We start from the raw sequence: 16159 nt of genomic DNA on the forward strand, positions 1-16159 counted from the left end.
CCTACTTTAACTTTGTTTTGTAAGTGTAGTTATTCCTACTAGTATTAGTGTTGGTAGTAATATACTGGGAACATTCAAATTTGTAGTTTACTGAATATTTGTAGTAGTAGGGAAGAAAAAGAAAGTATGATCAGCTAAATGTACTTCAAGTATTTAAAGTAGAGAGAGTCATACAAGTGAAAGCTTTTCATATATTATTAGATTATTCTTGGTAGTGCATTTCATCATTTTCAGCATGTGGACAGTAAAACAGTATATAATTTGAATTACTTTGCAAAGTAAAGAACTGTCACAGAGCGTCATGTTTTGTATATACTATTATCATTTGAAAGGTAAAGTGTAACTACAACTGTTAAAAAACAAGCACAAGTTTCTTCTAAAGTATAGTGCAAAGTACAACATAGTGTTTAATAAAAATACTGAAATAAAGTTTTTAAAATTAGCATTTAAGTGCAACACTCAGGTAAATGTTGTTGCTTACATTTCAGTTCTCGCTGAAGTAGTAGTAAAAGTCGTGCACATTATTGTACGGCATACTGTTGGGTCAGTCGTGTTATTTGTAGAACTAGTAACAGCAGTGGTCTAAACCAAAAGTACTGTAGAAATTGTGTTTTTAGTCAATTCTCGGAACATAGTGGGCAAGAGTGGTACTTTCATAGTTGGCATTAGTAGTTACAGCATTTACATTATTAGTGAAAGTACACAGCAGTAGTTCAGTAGTAGTACACTAGTACAGTAGCAGTAATAATAATAATAATGATTTGTAACTGATTATTCAATCATATAAATTAAATTACATATATATTTTTTACATTAACATTACATTTTACATTATGTAATTAGCTGTATTAAAATAGTTGCAGCAGTGCACTTGTAGCAGCAGAAGTAGTAACTATAGTAATAGTAACAGCACTACGTCTAGTTAAGGTTGTAGCTACTTATAGAATAGTTATTTTTTAGTATTGCTATCAGTAGTCGTAGTTTTATTCAGTTAAGTTGTAGTCAAGAAATGAATTAGGATTAGATATAATATATTTTAAATCAGACTAGGCCAAGTGTACTAAGTGCCTAGTAAAGCACTAGTACAATTGTATCGGCAGCAGTAATAGTTAATACTGCAGTGATAGTAGCAAATGTACAGTAGAAATAATAGCAGTAACTAGTAGTGATGTACTGATACCACAGTCTCATTATGTAGAGGTACTTGAAGTAGCTGCTGTAGACAATTAACAGTTACCAGTAGTACAGAAGGACTAAAGCCAATTAAAGAAGCAGATGAAGTAACAGTAGTAGTAGCAGTGGTAACAATTTGATTCTTACCCACGTAGTTCTCCACATCACTAATGTAGAAGGTGGGAGCGGGCATTGTCACGCCCAGACCCTCTTTCTTCTGAACCAGGATGGGTTCGTTGAAGCCGTTCTCCTCCAGGTAATCCAAGGTCAGCTGAGTGCCGCTCAGCTTCACCACCACATCATCAGCACTGTGTGTTACAGTGTTTCACAGAATTTAGCAAGTCGCTGAGAGCTGATTACTGTACTACATACTATGTTAGTGCAGCTCTGGGTAAGAGACATTATAATAAGTTAAATTACACTGACCCCTAGTGGAAGTATGAAACAGTTGCGTCATAACTATTTCAATTATACACAGTGTTTGATTCTCACAACTACATGTCGGGTTACTGCCCCCTGCGTGGTGTAGAAAGTCGCACAGCTTAATAATGACTTGAAACAAACATCTCATATGTGCCTTTACCTCGGAAACGTCCTACTGCGAAGCTCCTTTATGAAGACCTGACTGCCGTTCTGAACAGCCTTGATGTCTGTGCTTTGCCCTGTGTCATGTTTGCTCCAGTTCTTTTTCTTTTTCACTGGGGAATGAGGGGGGGGGGGACAAAACAATTCATCAGCATTTAGATTAAAGTACCTTGCAGTTAGTAATGGACTCCCAACACAGTTTGATGGGTTCTCTGCATCTCTGGTGGGATGGATAACATAACCACCCACCTCCCCTCCCAGTGCAGGCTTCTACTTACATGTGGATTTTCCGTGGGTCTTCTCACAGTTTGGACAGTGATATATGTCGATATCTGGAGCGTCATCTTCATCTACCCCTACACAGCTGAAACAGACAACAGACAGAATAACAACACTGTGAATGTTGTGTGACATATTTTCCAAAGCGCGGAGTCATTTTCGAATGAAACAGTCGGTGTGTCAGACTGAAACACTTGACACTTATTTCACAGTTAGATTTCCACTGACACCCACACCAAAACTAATAATTCTTGTCATCAACTATTCACAGCAACTAATTTTTTCAAAATCATCAAATCGTTTTGACTATTTGGTGAATGAAGTCTTAGAAAACTGAGAAAGACGGCCAAAACCAAACCAGAACCAATTTCCTAAAGCCATTAGGTGCCAGTTTTCTCTAATCAACAATCTGAAATTTTATGGCAGGAGGATCAGGTCCTGACACTTCGGACATGAAGCCAACATCAGGACATAGTCCCTGCGAGATGCATTGTCACTTGTGAAGAAATACTCCGTGTAACTGGGCAAGGGGTGTTGCTTGGGCACTTTGAGCAGGGCGCAGGTCATGATGCAAAAACAAAGCTACAGAAGTCTCGGTGCTTTGTAATCTGGTTTTATACCACAGAATCTCAAGCTGTTCCTTGTATTTGTTTGATGATTTCCAGGTCTGCAATTACCAACAGAAGTTAACAAATTACGTCGTCCTTCCAGTTCGACATTGTTATTGTGTCCGTACGAATGAATGAGCTCTTCGCCATTGGGAATTTGTATTTGCCCGGTTTCGCGGCAGTCACAGGAAATGGACATCATCAACATGCCCACTCACTCATGGTGAATTTTCCGGAGTATAACCTCCTGTATTCACAAATGAGATCAGTTGGAGATAATTGAGACTTAGTTAGCACTGGCCAACAGACCTGGGCGTTTTCGAGACCTTGATAATGTCTCAATTCCAGTGCATGTCTGAAAGGGGCTTAAGTCAAAGTCACATCTTCCTGTCATTGGATAGTTAACGTAGCTCTTAATATAGGTTTCCATTAGCATTTGGATGTCTCACCCATTTGCTTTAGTCACATATGAGGCAAACACAGCAAATTTTAAAAGCACTTCTGGCTCTGGCCATTTTGATGCCCTAGGTTAAAAATATGTAGAAAGTCCTGCCAGCTCCCACGGTATAAATGCTACGCTGTGTTTAGACAATACGAACAGAATACAAAAGTTGCAGTGTGGGTTTAACTTAAACATACATGGAAATGGTGCTATGCTCTGTGAATACTTTGTACTTGTATTTGGTAGAAGCAGAATGTGCAAACAGGACAACAAAAACTATAATGCAGCACTAAAATCTTCATTCACATCTGGAGTGGATCTATGGTATCATCAAATGAGGCCTGAAACCTCACCAACACCACACCTGAGGGTTGGGACGGACTTTTCATGATGAGATATCAATGTGGCAAATATGAGATAAGATCAAACTTTACTCATTAAGCGGTTCACAGGTATGTTTTTGGTTTTATTGTCCTTTCGTATTATCCCCTTAAGTTCAGGGTCGACACAGCGGATCATTGTCCGCACGTGGATTTGGCAGTTTTTACGTCGGATGCCCCTTCCTGACGCAACCCTCCCCGATTTCTACCGGGCTTGGACCGGCGCTGCACAGCTGGGGAGGGGAATGGGCTGTTAGGGGGTCAGTGTCCTGCCCGGAGACACTTCGACATATAGCCGGGACCGGGGATCGAACCACTGAGCCTGTGGGCAACTGCCTTTACATACCGAGCTACAGCAGCCTACAGTTAACAGGAATGGTATGTAAAAAGTGCCAAAAAGTTTGCACAAAAATTGTAAATGTAAATACAAAGAATGATTGAAAACAGTACAAAGAAAATTAATATAAAATTATTTAAGTACAAGCAAAACAGTTGTGCTTGTATGTGAGGGGGCTGTGTGCACTAATGCACTGATAACAAGTCCGATGAATCTGTTCTTTAATACTTTAAGACACAGTGTTCATGATTTGCAAAGACATTTTTACAGATATTATTAGTCAGAACACAGGACAGTTTTCTACTTTACCTCAGTCTATTTTAAATGGACGATCGCAACTTCTCAGTTTTATCCCTTCTGCAATTTCCCTGGATTCTCTGAATGTTTTAATTATATTATGTAGATTATGAATCTTAGAGCTGCAGCATGCAAATTTAAAAAAATATATATATTAAGAAAAATATGCTCCATAAATGATCTTAATATGGACACAGAGTCAAAAAAAACAGTACAGGCAGTAGTGCTAAGAAGAGGTTCACTCTTCTGCGGCGACTGCGGTGCAGGAGGTAGAGCGGTCGTCCATCAATACCACAGTTGTTGGTTTGAGTCTCATGCTAGATTTAGCCTGATTCCTCATAACTTACAATATGGTCCTTTTAAGTTATTAAGTGGTGAACCTGCCCCATCATTACTGCTGAAATACTCAGGTTCTCCGAGATGCTCTTTCTAAACCCAGTCATGATACTGACCCAACTTTTTGAAAAGTATTTCACATTTTTCCCTTTCTAGATTCAACATTTAATATGTTGTCAAAAATTGGGTTCGAGACTCATTGTGTGATCTTTTCATTTACATTCGACAGATCATCCCAACTTTTCTAGAAATGGGGTTTGTAGAGTGATGCATAAACCATCATAAAACTAAAAAAGCCCCTTAAAATTATTAGTGGTTTCTACTGAGAGACCTGAAGCTCTCATATATACTCACTGGCCACTTTATTAGGTACACCTGTACAATCTAATGCAATCAAATACAGTTGCTGTGCCATTAATTCTACTTTTGCAAGAACATTTCAGTTTCTCAGTTTTTAAGTCGAAACTGTGAGAAAGGTCAAAATTTATTATGGAGGTCAAAGTAGGTGGTGGAGTCATAGTGGGGTGGATTATAAAAACATTAGAAGCATCTCTTGCATAATGCACAGCAAAACAGTGAAGGGCTGAGTGCTACATACAGCACAAAACGGAACATAAATATCAATCTACAAACTGTATATGCATAATGTGTAGCACTCTGTGACGTAGCACTGTGGTTTGGAGCACGGCTGCTGTGAGAGGAAGTGACGGTTGAATTAACATGAGCCACTTTCCCTCAGTTTGCCTTTTATGCAGTAATCATTTCCACATTCCACTAGAACATAAAGAAAAAGTTTGACAAATTATTTCTCACGAATCATTGCCTCCCGTGTAAAAAGGAAAACACAAAGAGATTTGAATTTAGACTAGAAGCCCTGTATGAGCATAGTTTTTCACGCATGTATTTCTCCGGGTGGTAAAGTAGTAAGAACATGCAACATCTTCAAAGTGAGGGAAGAGAGATGCAGCAGACCATGCGCTTCCTGTGTTTGGCACGGTAACCGTGAGCACCCAGCTCTTCCCACAGTTTTCAAACAGCAGCTGTCACGGGCTCCTGCACAAGCGAATTCCTCCCATTAGGAGTCGCTGCTCCCAAACTCAATCAACAGGGAGTTTCCCACAATGTTTCCTCTTTTCCTCGGGGGACCTCCACAGCTTCGCTACCCAGCCTACTGGCTTTCACTGAGGCCAAATACAAGAGTGGGTGGGTGCGCGGGCATAGTGGAAATGCCTCCCCGTGACTTCCTTAACTCGGTGGCTTGGAGAACTCTGAACAGGAGATGTAACAGAAACACAGATGCTCAGACTCTGACACGTTTGTTTCTTTCTTTTCTTTTTTAACTAAGATGACTGGGCTACATCTATAGGACTTAAGGCTGCATTAGTCTCCCGGCAGCACTGACACTTCTTTAAGCGTCTCACCTTGACTACAGTGATGCTTTGGCAACGGCTCCAGACAAATTATGCTGACACGCTCCTGTCTGAGACTGAACTCACATCGTGGGATCAGATCATCTTGACTTTAATTGCTCTACATCACTGCTGTGTTGGTTTCAGATTAGATTTGATGAGTTTTAAGATTTATTTGTAAACCTGAACCAGGTCTAAACCCCATCAGAGGTGTTTTATGCCAGTATAAACTGCAGTGCAGAGTCGTCCTTGAACACGTCTGAGCTAAGAGAAACTCATCTACCCTCAAGTCCAGCACTTTAACTTATGTTTCTGAATATCAACAATTCTAGCGTTAGTTATAATACAAGTTTGAATACATTTTAAAATAGCATGAAGGTTGTCATTATAGTTATTTTCATAAAATGAAAGCTCCAATGTGCAACTTGAGCCAGTGTTAGCATTAGATTCACTCTGCTCCACCTAGGCCTCCGTCTCCCTGCTCTGCTACGCTCTAGCACCAACATCATAACGTTACAAGGCAGCAACGTGGTGCACACTGTAATAACACTGTCCCTGGGCCTTGCATCCTTTCTCCTCAAAGATCAAACATGAATGAAAGATGTCAAATACGATTAAAAAAAACTTTAAACACATAATCATCTCATTTTATTCTGTCTTTGGATTGAAGCACTTACTGTAGAAATGAATTCTAAATTTATATATGTAGCTCAAAAAGGAGCTCAGTAAAACTAGTAACTCTAAACTAGCACACAAGTCCAAACTGGTCTTTAAATGCTATAGGTAATAATCTGTTAAGATCTAGTTGATTTCTGTATTGTAGTTGATCAGTGATCCATATGTATCACAATAGTTTTTCATGGGGGGGGGGGGGGGGGGGGGGGGCAGACAGTATTTGAGAGATCGACTCACTTCCCAGACAGACATGCAGACACGATTATCTTTGTGAAAAAGCATTTGAAGTTACAAGAACAGTTTTTTCTTTTTCGTGCTACTTCTTCATTCACTTGTTCTAAGAAAAAACATAAAATATTTTTAAAGTTATTTTTATTTATTATTAGTTAGAGGGGGCCTCGTGGCTTAGTGGTAGAGCCTTGAATGGGATGCAGAAGGCTGTGGGTTCAAATCCCACCCCACCAGGTGTGCTCCCACCCAGCCACCAAGGACGACCAGTCCAGGCCCAACCCGCCACAAGCAGCAAAGGCATCCAGCGTAAAAAAACTCTTAAAAGCTGCATTAGTTTGGGGAAAAAGGTCCCTGATTTTTAAATGTTTCTATACTTCGTAAGTCATAAATAAAAACGTGAGTTTACACCAAACCCTGCATGAGAAATGATCTGAACCATGACCCAAGAACTGTGATTCAATCCAATCCATGACTTTTGTGATCCATTTTCGCCCTAGAACAAAATGCCAACTGTAAAACACGCTATACAAATAAATTCTATGGTCACACTGGAACAAGCTATAGCAAACATCAAATCAACCGGGGAACTGAACTGTCATTAGAACAACACCCAAACAACACATGCGCCTCAGAGAGATTATGGGTCTGTGTTCAATGCTCAGCTGTTCAAAGTTATTGCTGCCATGTTTGCAATGTCTTGTAAGGCTAAGAGAAACGCTTCTATTAAAACTTTTATTACAATACATTAGATGAGTCCAAAACACTAGGATGCCACCAGGCTCTTCTGACAAACAGGAATCACAGATGGGAAAGTTACAAAGTGAGCATTCTTGCAAGCTTCCCATTATTTGTAATACAGATTTTAAATTAATACTACAACTTGCATCTTATCACAATATGTTGTACACCTGGTTTATTTGAGGTCTGCACCAAGTGTTGCCTTATATACTGTGTACAAATGCAATGAAGTACAAAAATGGCAAGGAACAGCCGTTTTGGTGAGAGCAAAGGTAGATCTGAGTATTACACCAGTTGTACTTTACTTAAGGTAATTGTCTGAATGCTATAAACTGATATTACTGACCAACTAATCCATTCACGAATGACAGGCTGAATGAGAGACTGAGAGAACTGCATGATACAGCTGCAGATATGACAGGTGAGATGTGATATGAGTTACTGTAGGTCATTCAGGCTCATTAGGTTCTGCCTTTTTTTTCTTTTTTTAAAAAAAAGCTTAAAGGTTTTATCCAGGCAACTTTTGGATATATAGGATTTAGGGACATCTGACTTATTGGTAAACTACACACCATCACTGTGAACGGATTCATACTTGTAACCATGAGGAAACAGCAACACATGCCGTCACTGACCAGCTTCTCTATTCTGTGCTATCAGAGCCTATATGCACACTCAGCACTTCTGTCAACCAACAGCAGGCTTTTATAGTGAAGCAGCTGCAGGAAGTGTTAACTTTGGGCTTATTTTGTTCTCGGTAGTCTAACAATCTTCTGCAGCTGTCTCCACTGGTGAAATAAGTATTGAGATTATTTAAAGTAAAAGTACTAAATCCAAACTGTAAATATACGGACAGAAAGTTCTCATCATCACAGAAGGCAGCTGAGAGCTCGGAGGTCAGACCGGGTTCCCCACCATAGCAGTTGTACCCACATATACCCACTACAACTGCAGCCCACAATAAATGCAATAAGACCCAACATGACAAGAATACGCCTGGACAAGAGATTCAGTGGATAAACTAATGTTTTTCTTTTACGGTAGCAAAGGCTTGAAGAATAAGAACAATCACAAGCTGTACACAGGTGCTTCTGCAGACTCTACAATGGCTTTGACTGTAACACACACACACAGTGCATGAGACGTTTCTACATGACGAGCAGCAGAAATCTAACGAAGAGTCCTAAAACCTGAATATCGGTTCCTATTTTTGCACTTTTAAAGTGGTGTCCAGCTGGGAAGATGCTCTCGCGGAACAAAACATGACATAAACCTCTGTTTGTTATGGACTGTACTTTTTGCATAATTCCAAAAGCAAATGGAAGATGCCAACTTTTAGATTGGCCTGCAAATATTCAATATCCTTAGACTCTGCAACTTCATGTGCTGTTAATATACTGCAGAGCCACTGCTCAGTCAGCCCGACCCACTGTCCACGTTTTCATCCAAATACCACAAAGAAGATGGCACCGCATGATGATGTCAGTGAAGGAGAAAGATTCAGATACATTCTCCTCATCATTCTCCACACAAACGTGAAGTTTCCCTCTGCTGCTAATTCTATTCTTTTCAGTGGAGCCAAAGCCCAGGTGACAAGTGAGTCAGATGCTTTATGTACGTCATGATTTATTCATTTATTAAATCTGGTTCCATCCCAATTTTATTTCATCACATTCATTTTTTCACCTTAGCCAAAACATTTTAGCAACATTTGCCCCCTTTTTTTTATTTTTTCCAACTTTCCATCATTTCCACTCTGATACATGGGAGGGGGGGCGTCTGCACAAATGGTGAACAGGTGAACAAAAACCTGCTTCAAGTTTTGTAACTGTTGCTTTGATCGCTTCTTTCATCGTTCTTAAAAACTGATATTCTCCAGGATTTAATATCTACAAGTTAGTTAAATTCCAAATCTTTATTTTAATAAAGCTAAGCCATAATTTTTGTTAGCATCTTTTTTTGTCATCTCTGTCACACGGTACAGTTCATTCATTGAATTTGCCATTGTTTTTCAAAAAATGGTAAAAAAAAAAAAAAAAGGCCACATATAAGAAGTACACATATTTGTGTACGTATAGAAAAAGAGCAAAATAAAACAAAAGAAATCTCAGTACACAGATCTATATTAACTCAGTGCTACTCTATCAAGTATTCACACACTTTGAGCATGTGACTTTATCTGGTGGTCAGGACAAAATAATATTTCTTGCTGTTTAAATGCTGATTGTCCGCTGTGGGGCAGGTAAGACATTTAAGTCAGACACAGCTGAAAGTCAGGAGGCCTGTTTTTTTCTCATTCTGACTGAAAGTGCTGGTGAAATGATCAAATACAGCACAGTAATTATTTGATGTCTACAAGATAATTGTGCAATTAGCAGATAATTTCATGCAGGTGACTTGTCAAGAGTCATATATTTGGTATTAGGATGTAATATATACTTGTAGCAGTGAAGATGCAGTCTAATGAATATTGTTTATTAGTGATCACCAGGTTATTCACTTTTTTTAAAGTGTACTCCTTTTCAAAATTCAAGTACCTCTTGAGCACCACAAAACATTTGTGGTAGAATTAAATAGCTACCACCAGCATCAGTGCCAAATTCAATAAAAACAAAAACTTGTAACAAAAAAGCTTAAATAACAACTTTCAAAAGTTTATTATAAATACATATTTCTACTGATTTTTTTTTCTTTTTCTTTCTCCTTTTCTTCTTTTTCTTTCTCCTTTTCTTTCTTACTCCATATACCCCCATTTAGGAAACACTGCCCTTAAAGATAAGACACGATTTTTGATATTTTTAACAAATTATACACTGACTTATATGAATGAACTACAGCCATAAAGTCTGTGGATTAAGAACCTGGCGTAGCTCATTAATCTGTGGCGTAGAGAAGGAAAAGTTTCAATTTCCTAATGAAAATTTAAGTCACCATCTTTTTCCCAAAAATAACTTTTCACTAAAACGTTTTTTGTAAGTTTGAGTCAACAGCACATGTCCAGCGCCTCTGTTAAGCTTTGTTAATTTGGAATATAGCTCTACAATAAACTTTGAAGCAGAGTCTGATGCACAAGAAGTGATTATTGGATATGACAAAATGTGATCTGTGCAAAGCTGCAAACTGCTTTTATCATATTTATCTTGATGTATTATCATGGCTTAGATTTCTTCCAGCTGATGTTAATTTGCATCAGTTATGTTTCCAGTCCATGCAAAAATGTATTTTTGCATTAAGCTTAAAGATTTTTTAAAACCAGTATCCTGTGTGTCCGTATGATGAGTGTGTGACTCTGTCCACTATGTACTCAAAGTATTCCACAAAGCAATGTTTCACGTTTTAGAGATGAGAAAATTACTGTTACGTGGCTCAAACAGCTTTTAGTGATGAAGTAAATAAGTAAGTTAGTAAGTCAACAGACTGCTCACCATCGAGTGAACCACTTAGTGAACACGGGACATCGTCTGTTAGAAATTGGAAAGGTGAGGATGGAAATCTAAAACACGAACATTTGTGGTGACAAACCCAAAGTTTAGTGCTGCGACTCTTGGTTCCTTCTGGCTACATGTCAAAATGTCCATGGCCACGACAATTGTCCACATGCATGAATAAAATCGTGTGTCTGGGACATGTAACAAGGAAGAGAATCACATCCCATCGTCCACCCATCATACTAGTTAACTGCAATGTCGAAATATCTTTTGGTGAAAAAAACAAAAGCGAAGCCAATGGAATTTTAATTATTAAATGCAATTACTTCTGGATTTAACAGCAAAACTGAACAAGAAAATTGTTCGTACAGAGTTTTTCTCTTTCCTCGGGAGTAATGGGAGGTTAACCAGCAGATAACTGTTAGTCAAGGTAACGTATAAAGGTTTACACACTGACCTCTGGCCATAGTTTTTATTTGTAAAAGATGTATATATCCAAATGATATATTCACGCCATCATTAGCTCCACCTCCGCAAAACTGCTACAGCTGCTTCACTTCCCAAAGCTTGAATGAACCAACAGCTGATACAGAGAAAGGAGTTTAAACATCTAGACGTGTCTGTCCGGCTTCTGACGTGTATTACTGTAACTAACAATAATCCCCCATGCAGCAAACTTTGCCCACTGGCCAAACTGCAATACTGCAACTTTGATGTAGATGACGAGCCCCAAACAGAAATCATTAGGAAATTAGCTGTGTTTTATGAGGAGAATTTGGTTGATTTGCAAAGCCTGGGAGAGCTGCAGATTTATTTTATTTTTATTCCCATTTGTGTGTAGACGTCACTGGAGGAGGTTGCTAGTGCACGTGGTCTATGGGGCCTAAAGACATGGAAACATTCCCATCATTAAGGGAACTTTCGAGGCTGTAATCCAAAGGCTTAGAGAACTTGTGGGTGTTTGCACCGCAGAGTGAAGGGGGCCACGTTTAAATCCAACATACAGCTGTCAGAACACATCCAAGGTCTGAACTTGCTGTGTTCGTGGACCCACCTCTTCTGTTGTTCTGCGATGATTAGCCTACAAACAGCTAGCGCTTATGGGAAATGGTGTTTGTTATTAAACCCACAAAAAACCTAAATACTGGATAAACAGTGACGTTAAATTGTTTTTTTTTTTTTTTAAACTACTGTACTTCTCTGAACACACAAGTCACACGTCACAGCACTTAGTAGTAAAGTTTCCTTATTTCTGGATGATTCATTAATTCGTTCATCAGTTATCTGTAGCCACTTAACGTTTTGATGGTCACAGGGGGCTGTAGTCTATCCCAGCTATCATAGTGTGAGAGGTGGGGTCCAACCTGGACAGGTTGCCAGTCTATCCAACACACAGGGAGACTTACACAGACGGACAACCATTCTCGCTCACGTTCAACCATATGGGCAATTTAAAGTCACCAGTTAACCCAACGTGCATGTCTTTGGCCGCAGTGGGCCAGGGGACACGAGCCCACGCACCTCTAGCTGTAAGGCAGCAACACTAACCACCGTGCTGCCCTCATTAATTTATAACTAATTAATTCCATAAATATTTCTGTAAACATAAAACTGTGTGGAGCCCATTTCTACTGTAATTAGATTTGGAAAAGACAAAATGTAATTGTCCCATGTTGCGAAGAAAATTTTTCAAAATTGTTGCAGTCATGTCCTTGACATTTCTCCACAGCAACGTAGTATATAATACTATGTTATATAGTACTATATAATACTACACTTGTTAACTTTAAATACTCTTTGTTTGCTGTAAAATATTGCATTAAATCAAGCAGTAGCGATGGGCACAAATAACCTCTGGAAGAATATACTGTAAACAATGATTGGATAAAAATATTGCAGTTTTAGGAATCCAACAGCTCCAAAGCTGGCAGATGTTTGTACGTGATCTTACTCATTCGACGTGGGATTAAAGAGAAACGTATAGGGTCAAAAACACGACATTGTGGTTTCAGTTAGCTCCCGAACTATTTCCTGATCAACAACAGCTGGACGGGACGACAGCGAGCAGCATCGTGAAGGCTCCCTGCTCAACACGGCTGTGACACACACAGGTGCAAAAGCAAGGTGAGTCTGGCTTAGAAGGTGTAGAGAAGTGCAGTTTTTCAGTTTGGATGGAGGTGGGCTCCCTAATGATACCAGTCCTCCTACTGTGTCTGACACTACGAGAGCAAAATCAGCACGTTTCCCTAAATATCAGATTGACATGACTCTTACACGTCATGGCAGCACAATCATACATCCACACCACACAAACTACTCACTTGGTATTTTTTCATAGCTTGACATTATAATTATCACTAATGACTTTCTCTTGCCACATAAATGTGTGCTCTATGTCAGACAACAGTATAAAATAAACCAAATTCCCACCTCCAAGGTAAAATATACTGTATCTTATTGCAGCTTGTAGGTAGCTGAGGTGCATCATACTGTTCTCACAATTCTCCAGGGCTCAATGTTGGGTTCACTGGTTTTCATTTCATTTCTGTTGCCACTTGGCCCCATCAGCTGGTGACACCACAAAGCATAAACGTGATGATGGCAAACAGGACAGAAAATACGCTAACATGCTCCACAGCACAGCACACACAGCTGTTACAGTGCTGATATTTATCAGCTTATTTGGTCATAAAATGTACCGGAAAGTCACTTACAGTAGAACTTGGATCCGACATTCAGAGACATACAGTGTCCAGTTTGTCCCTTTTTAACTGAAAAAAAAATCATTTTTGAGACTTAAATATAATCCCCAATGCATTTTTTACCATTGATATGGAAAAGCATCAACATCTTGATAAAGTTTCTGTAAATGAAAGTGATGTCTTTTCTTTTTAGTGTCTTATAGTGGTTCATGCTGGTGCAGGACTGGAGGTCTTGCTTTACCCCCAGCATTTCATTCACTGCTAATTAATGTAATAAAGCTTGAGGGGCATTAAAGGGTTAATACGTTCAGGCGCGTAAATACTGTCCATTGCTCCGAAAGCCTTGTTCACCAAACCAAACACGATTAAGAAATGATCTATAAGCAGTGAGACACCCGGAGTGAAGCCGAACAGCGTGAAACAAGGCGACACAAAGACGGGTGCGGGAACAGGGTCGTGTAACAACAAACAGACCAACAGGAGGGAAATATAACATGATGATAACAGGGATTTGGCGGAGATCATTACAGCTTATGCGCGGCGGGGAAAGTGGCGAGCGGCGGTGGACGATCCGTCTCCGTTTAATCGGGGATGTGGGGGGGGGGGGGGGTCCAAACAGACATTACCCACAGCTCACAGCACTGACAACCCAACTGTGGCAAGCTTCATATTTTCTACTCTTTTCCCCGCTAAATCTATAAGATTTCCAGCACGGACTATTGTCAGCCATAGCTGCTGCCGCCTGGCAGGAAGGCTGTGCGGGGCTCCGCTCAGAATCCGGTCGTGATTTTGAACGGTGCTCTGGTAAAGAACCCGGTCAAAGCTGGGTGAAGGGTAAAAATAAATGTAAGAAGTGTGAGTGGATTTACACGCAATAAAAGCGTAATATTGGCCCCAAAGCGGCTGAGAAGAGAGGGAAGCGGGAGACGAGCGAGTGTGCCGAGGCTTCTCCCGCTGCCGTCCGCTCCTTCCAGCTCCGAGTTGGAGGCTCTGCGGGGATGGTAAATGTCCAGAAAGTGCAATTATTAGAGCAATCTGCACCCGAAATCAACTCTAGCGAGCACCGTACTTTTTTACAAGGGGAATCGGTTTGGTGTTATTCGCGAAAAAATGTCACAACCCCGGTCGGCTATATATAACTCCGCCTTCTTCTTCTTCTCCAAGCGGCCTCTCTTCAGATGTAGACGGGCGACGGAGAGCCACAAAGCTGTCAAACGCACCGAGACCTCGCCATTTTTGTTTGTTTTCCACAAATGCAAACCGTCACAAAAAAAAAAGAACCACCACTGCGAACAATCTGGCCTTACCTGCCGTGGAACCAGTCCTTGCAGGCATCGCACTCGATCATAAACTGGGTTACGTCGTAAGGTAATCTGCAGATGCAATATACTGGTACAGTCGCCATGTTCAATTCACAACTACGTCGGGATAGACTGGGGGGGCTGCAGGAGGAACAACGTCCTGCAAACAATATGATCCAATATGATCTTCCCCAGAAAAAAAAGCCAGGGGCAGTCCCGCCGGACACATGAACCTAAACGCACGTCTCCATCACACCATGGCCGCGTTTGCGCTCGTTCGAAGCCGTGGACACGATGGAGCCTCGTCGTAGCAGGCTTTCGTGAAATGCATTATTATTATTATTACTATGTGCATGCCCCCTGGTGCCTGCACGTCACCGAGGCGGTCATGTTAGGAGCCAGAAGAAAATGTAGCCTCGACGTCGTTGCGAAACAATTAAATAAATAAAGAACTGTGAAAGTTACGTCAGGGAGCAGGTTTAACTCAGCACTCAGCTCAAATCAGATGAATGAACGTGTGGATCAATCAACGTGCCAGCGATTAGGGTTTTTTTTTTTTTTTTTTTTCCCTCCCAGCACATGAATGCAGCAGCCTCCATCCTACACAAAAGCCGCCTTATGAGCCTGGAAGGGCCGATTGATAATGATGGAAACATTTTCTTAGCCGCCATTATCTTAGATCTAGTTGTTTAATTAAATAATTACTTAATAGGCGCCATAAATTGTGTAAAAGCACGTGATCATTAAACTTTTTTTATAAAAATAAAAAAAAAAGTTTTGTCAACTACATATTATAATTGCACTTTCGCGCGTATTTTTATATATATATATATATATATATATATATATATATATATATATATATATATATATTTGTGTATATGCTTTGATCTGTACTTAAGAAATCCTGTATTCATCCTATGAAACAGAAGTATACAAATTTATGTCATTACATACCGATGCCGCAGGTCAAAACAAATGTATCAATGTATTATTGATAATATATCCAATAACATATTATACTATGCATGCATATTATATACACAAACTCCTTACACATAAAATTTAATTTCCCTAAGAAAAAAAAAAGCAATTTGCACTTGTTTGATATTACATAATATGTACTGTAACTCATATAGGACTGTATTAGAGGTGTATTAGGGAAATCTGTATTCAGGAAAATCTGAAATATTAGTCTGTGTTGTTACAGTATGATAAATAAATAACAAACCAACAGC

The 16159-nt window shown here is 39.7% G+C and overlaps 1 protein-coding gene across 2 annotated transcripts in view; it reads right to left on the reverse strand.

Moving 5' to 3' along the window:
* phf2 (PHD finger protein 2) overlaps positions 1-15372 on the reverse strand; it is a 33684-nt gene extending 18312 nt beyond the window's left edge. The window contains exons 1-4 of one of the 2 annotated variants that reach the window (XM_067504846.1): positions 14928-15372; positions 2037-2122; positions 1757-1871; positions 1321-1481 (exon numbers count right to left, since the gene is read on the reverse strand). In XM_067504846.1, the coding sequence (XP_067360947.1) occupies positions 1321-1481; positions 1757-1871; positions 2037-2122; positions 14928-15025 (460 nt within the window). In that variant the 5' untranslated portion in view covers positions 15026-15372. The remainder of the gene's footprint in view (positions 1-1320; positions 1482-1756; positions 1872-2036; positions 2123-14927) is intronic. The other variant, XM_067504845.1, reaches the window with a different exon arrangement.
* Between the last annotated feature and the right edge of the window lie 787 nt (positions 15373-16159).

The sequence above is a fragment of the Channa argus genome, chromosome 5 (genome assembly GCF_033026475.1).
Source record: "Channa argus isolate prfri chromosome 5, Channa argus male v1.0, whole genome shotgun sequence".
In the NCBI taxonomy this organism is placed as follows: Eukaryota; Metazoa; Chordata; class Actinopteri; order Anabantiformes; family Channidae; genus Channa; species Channa argus.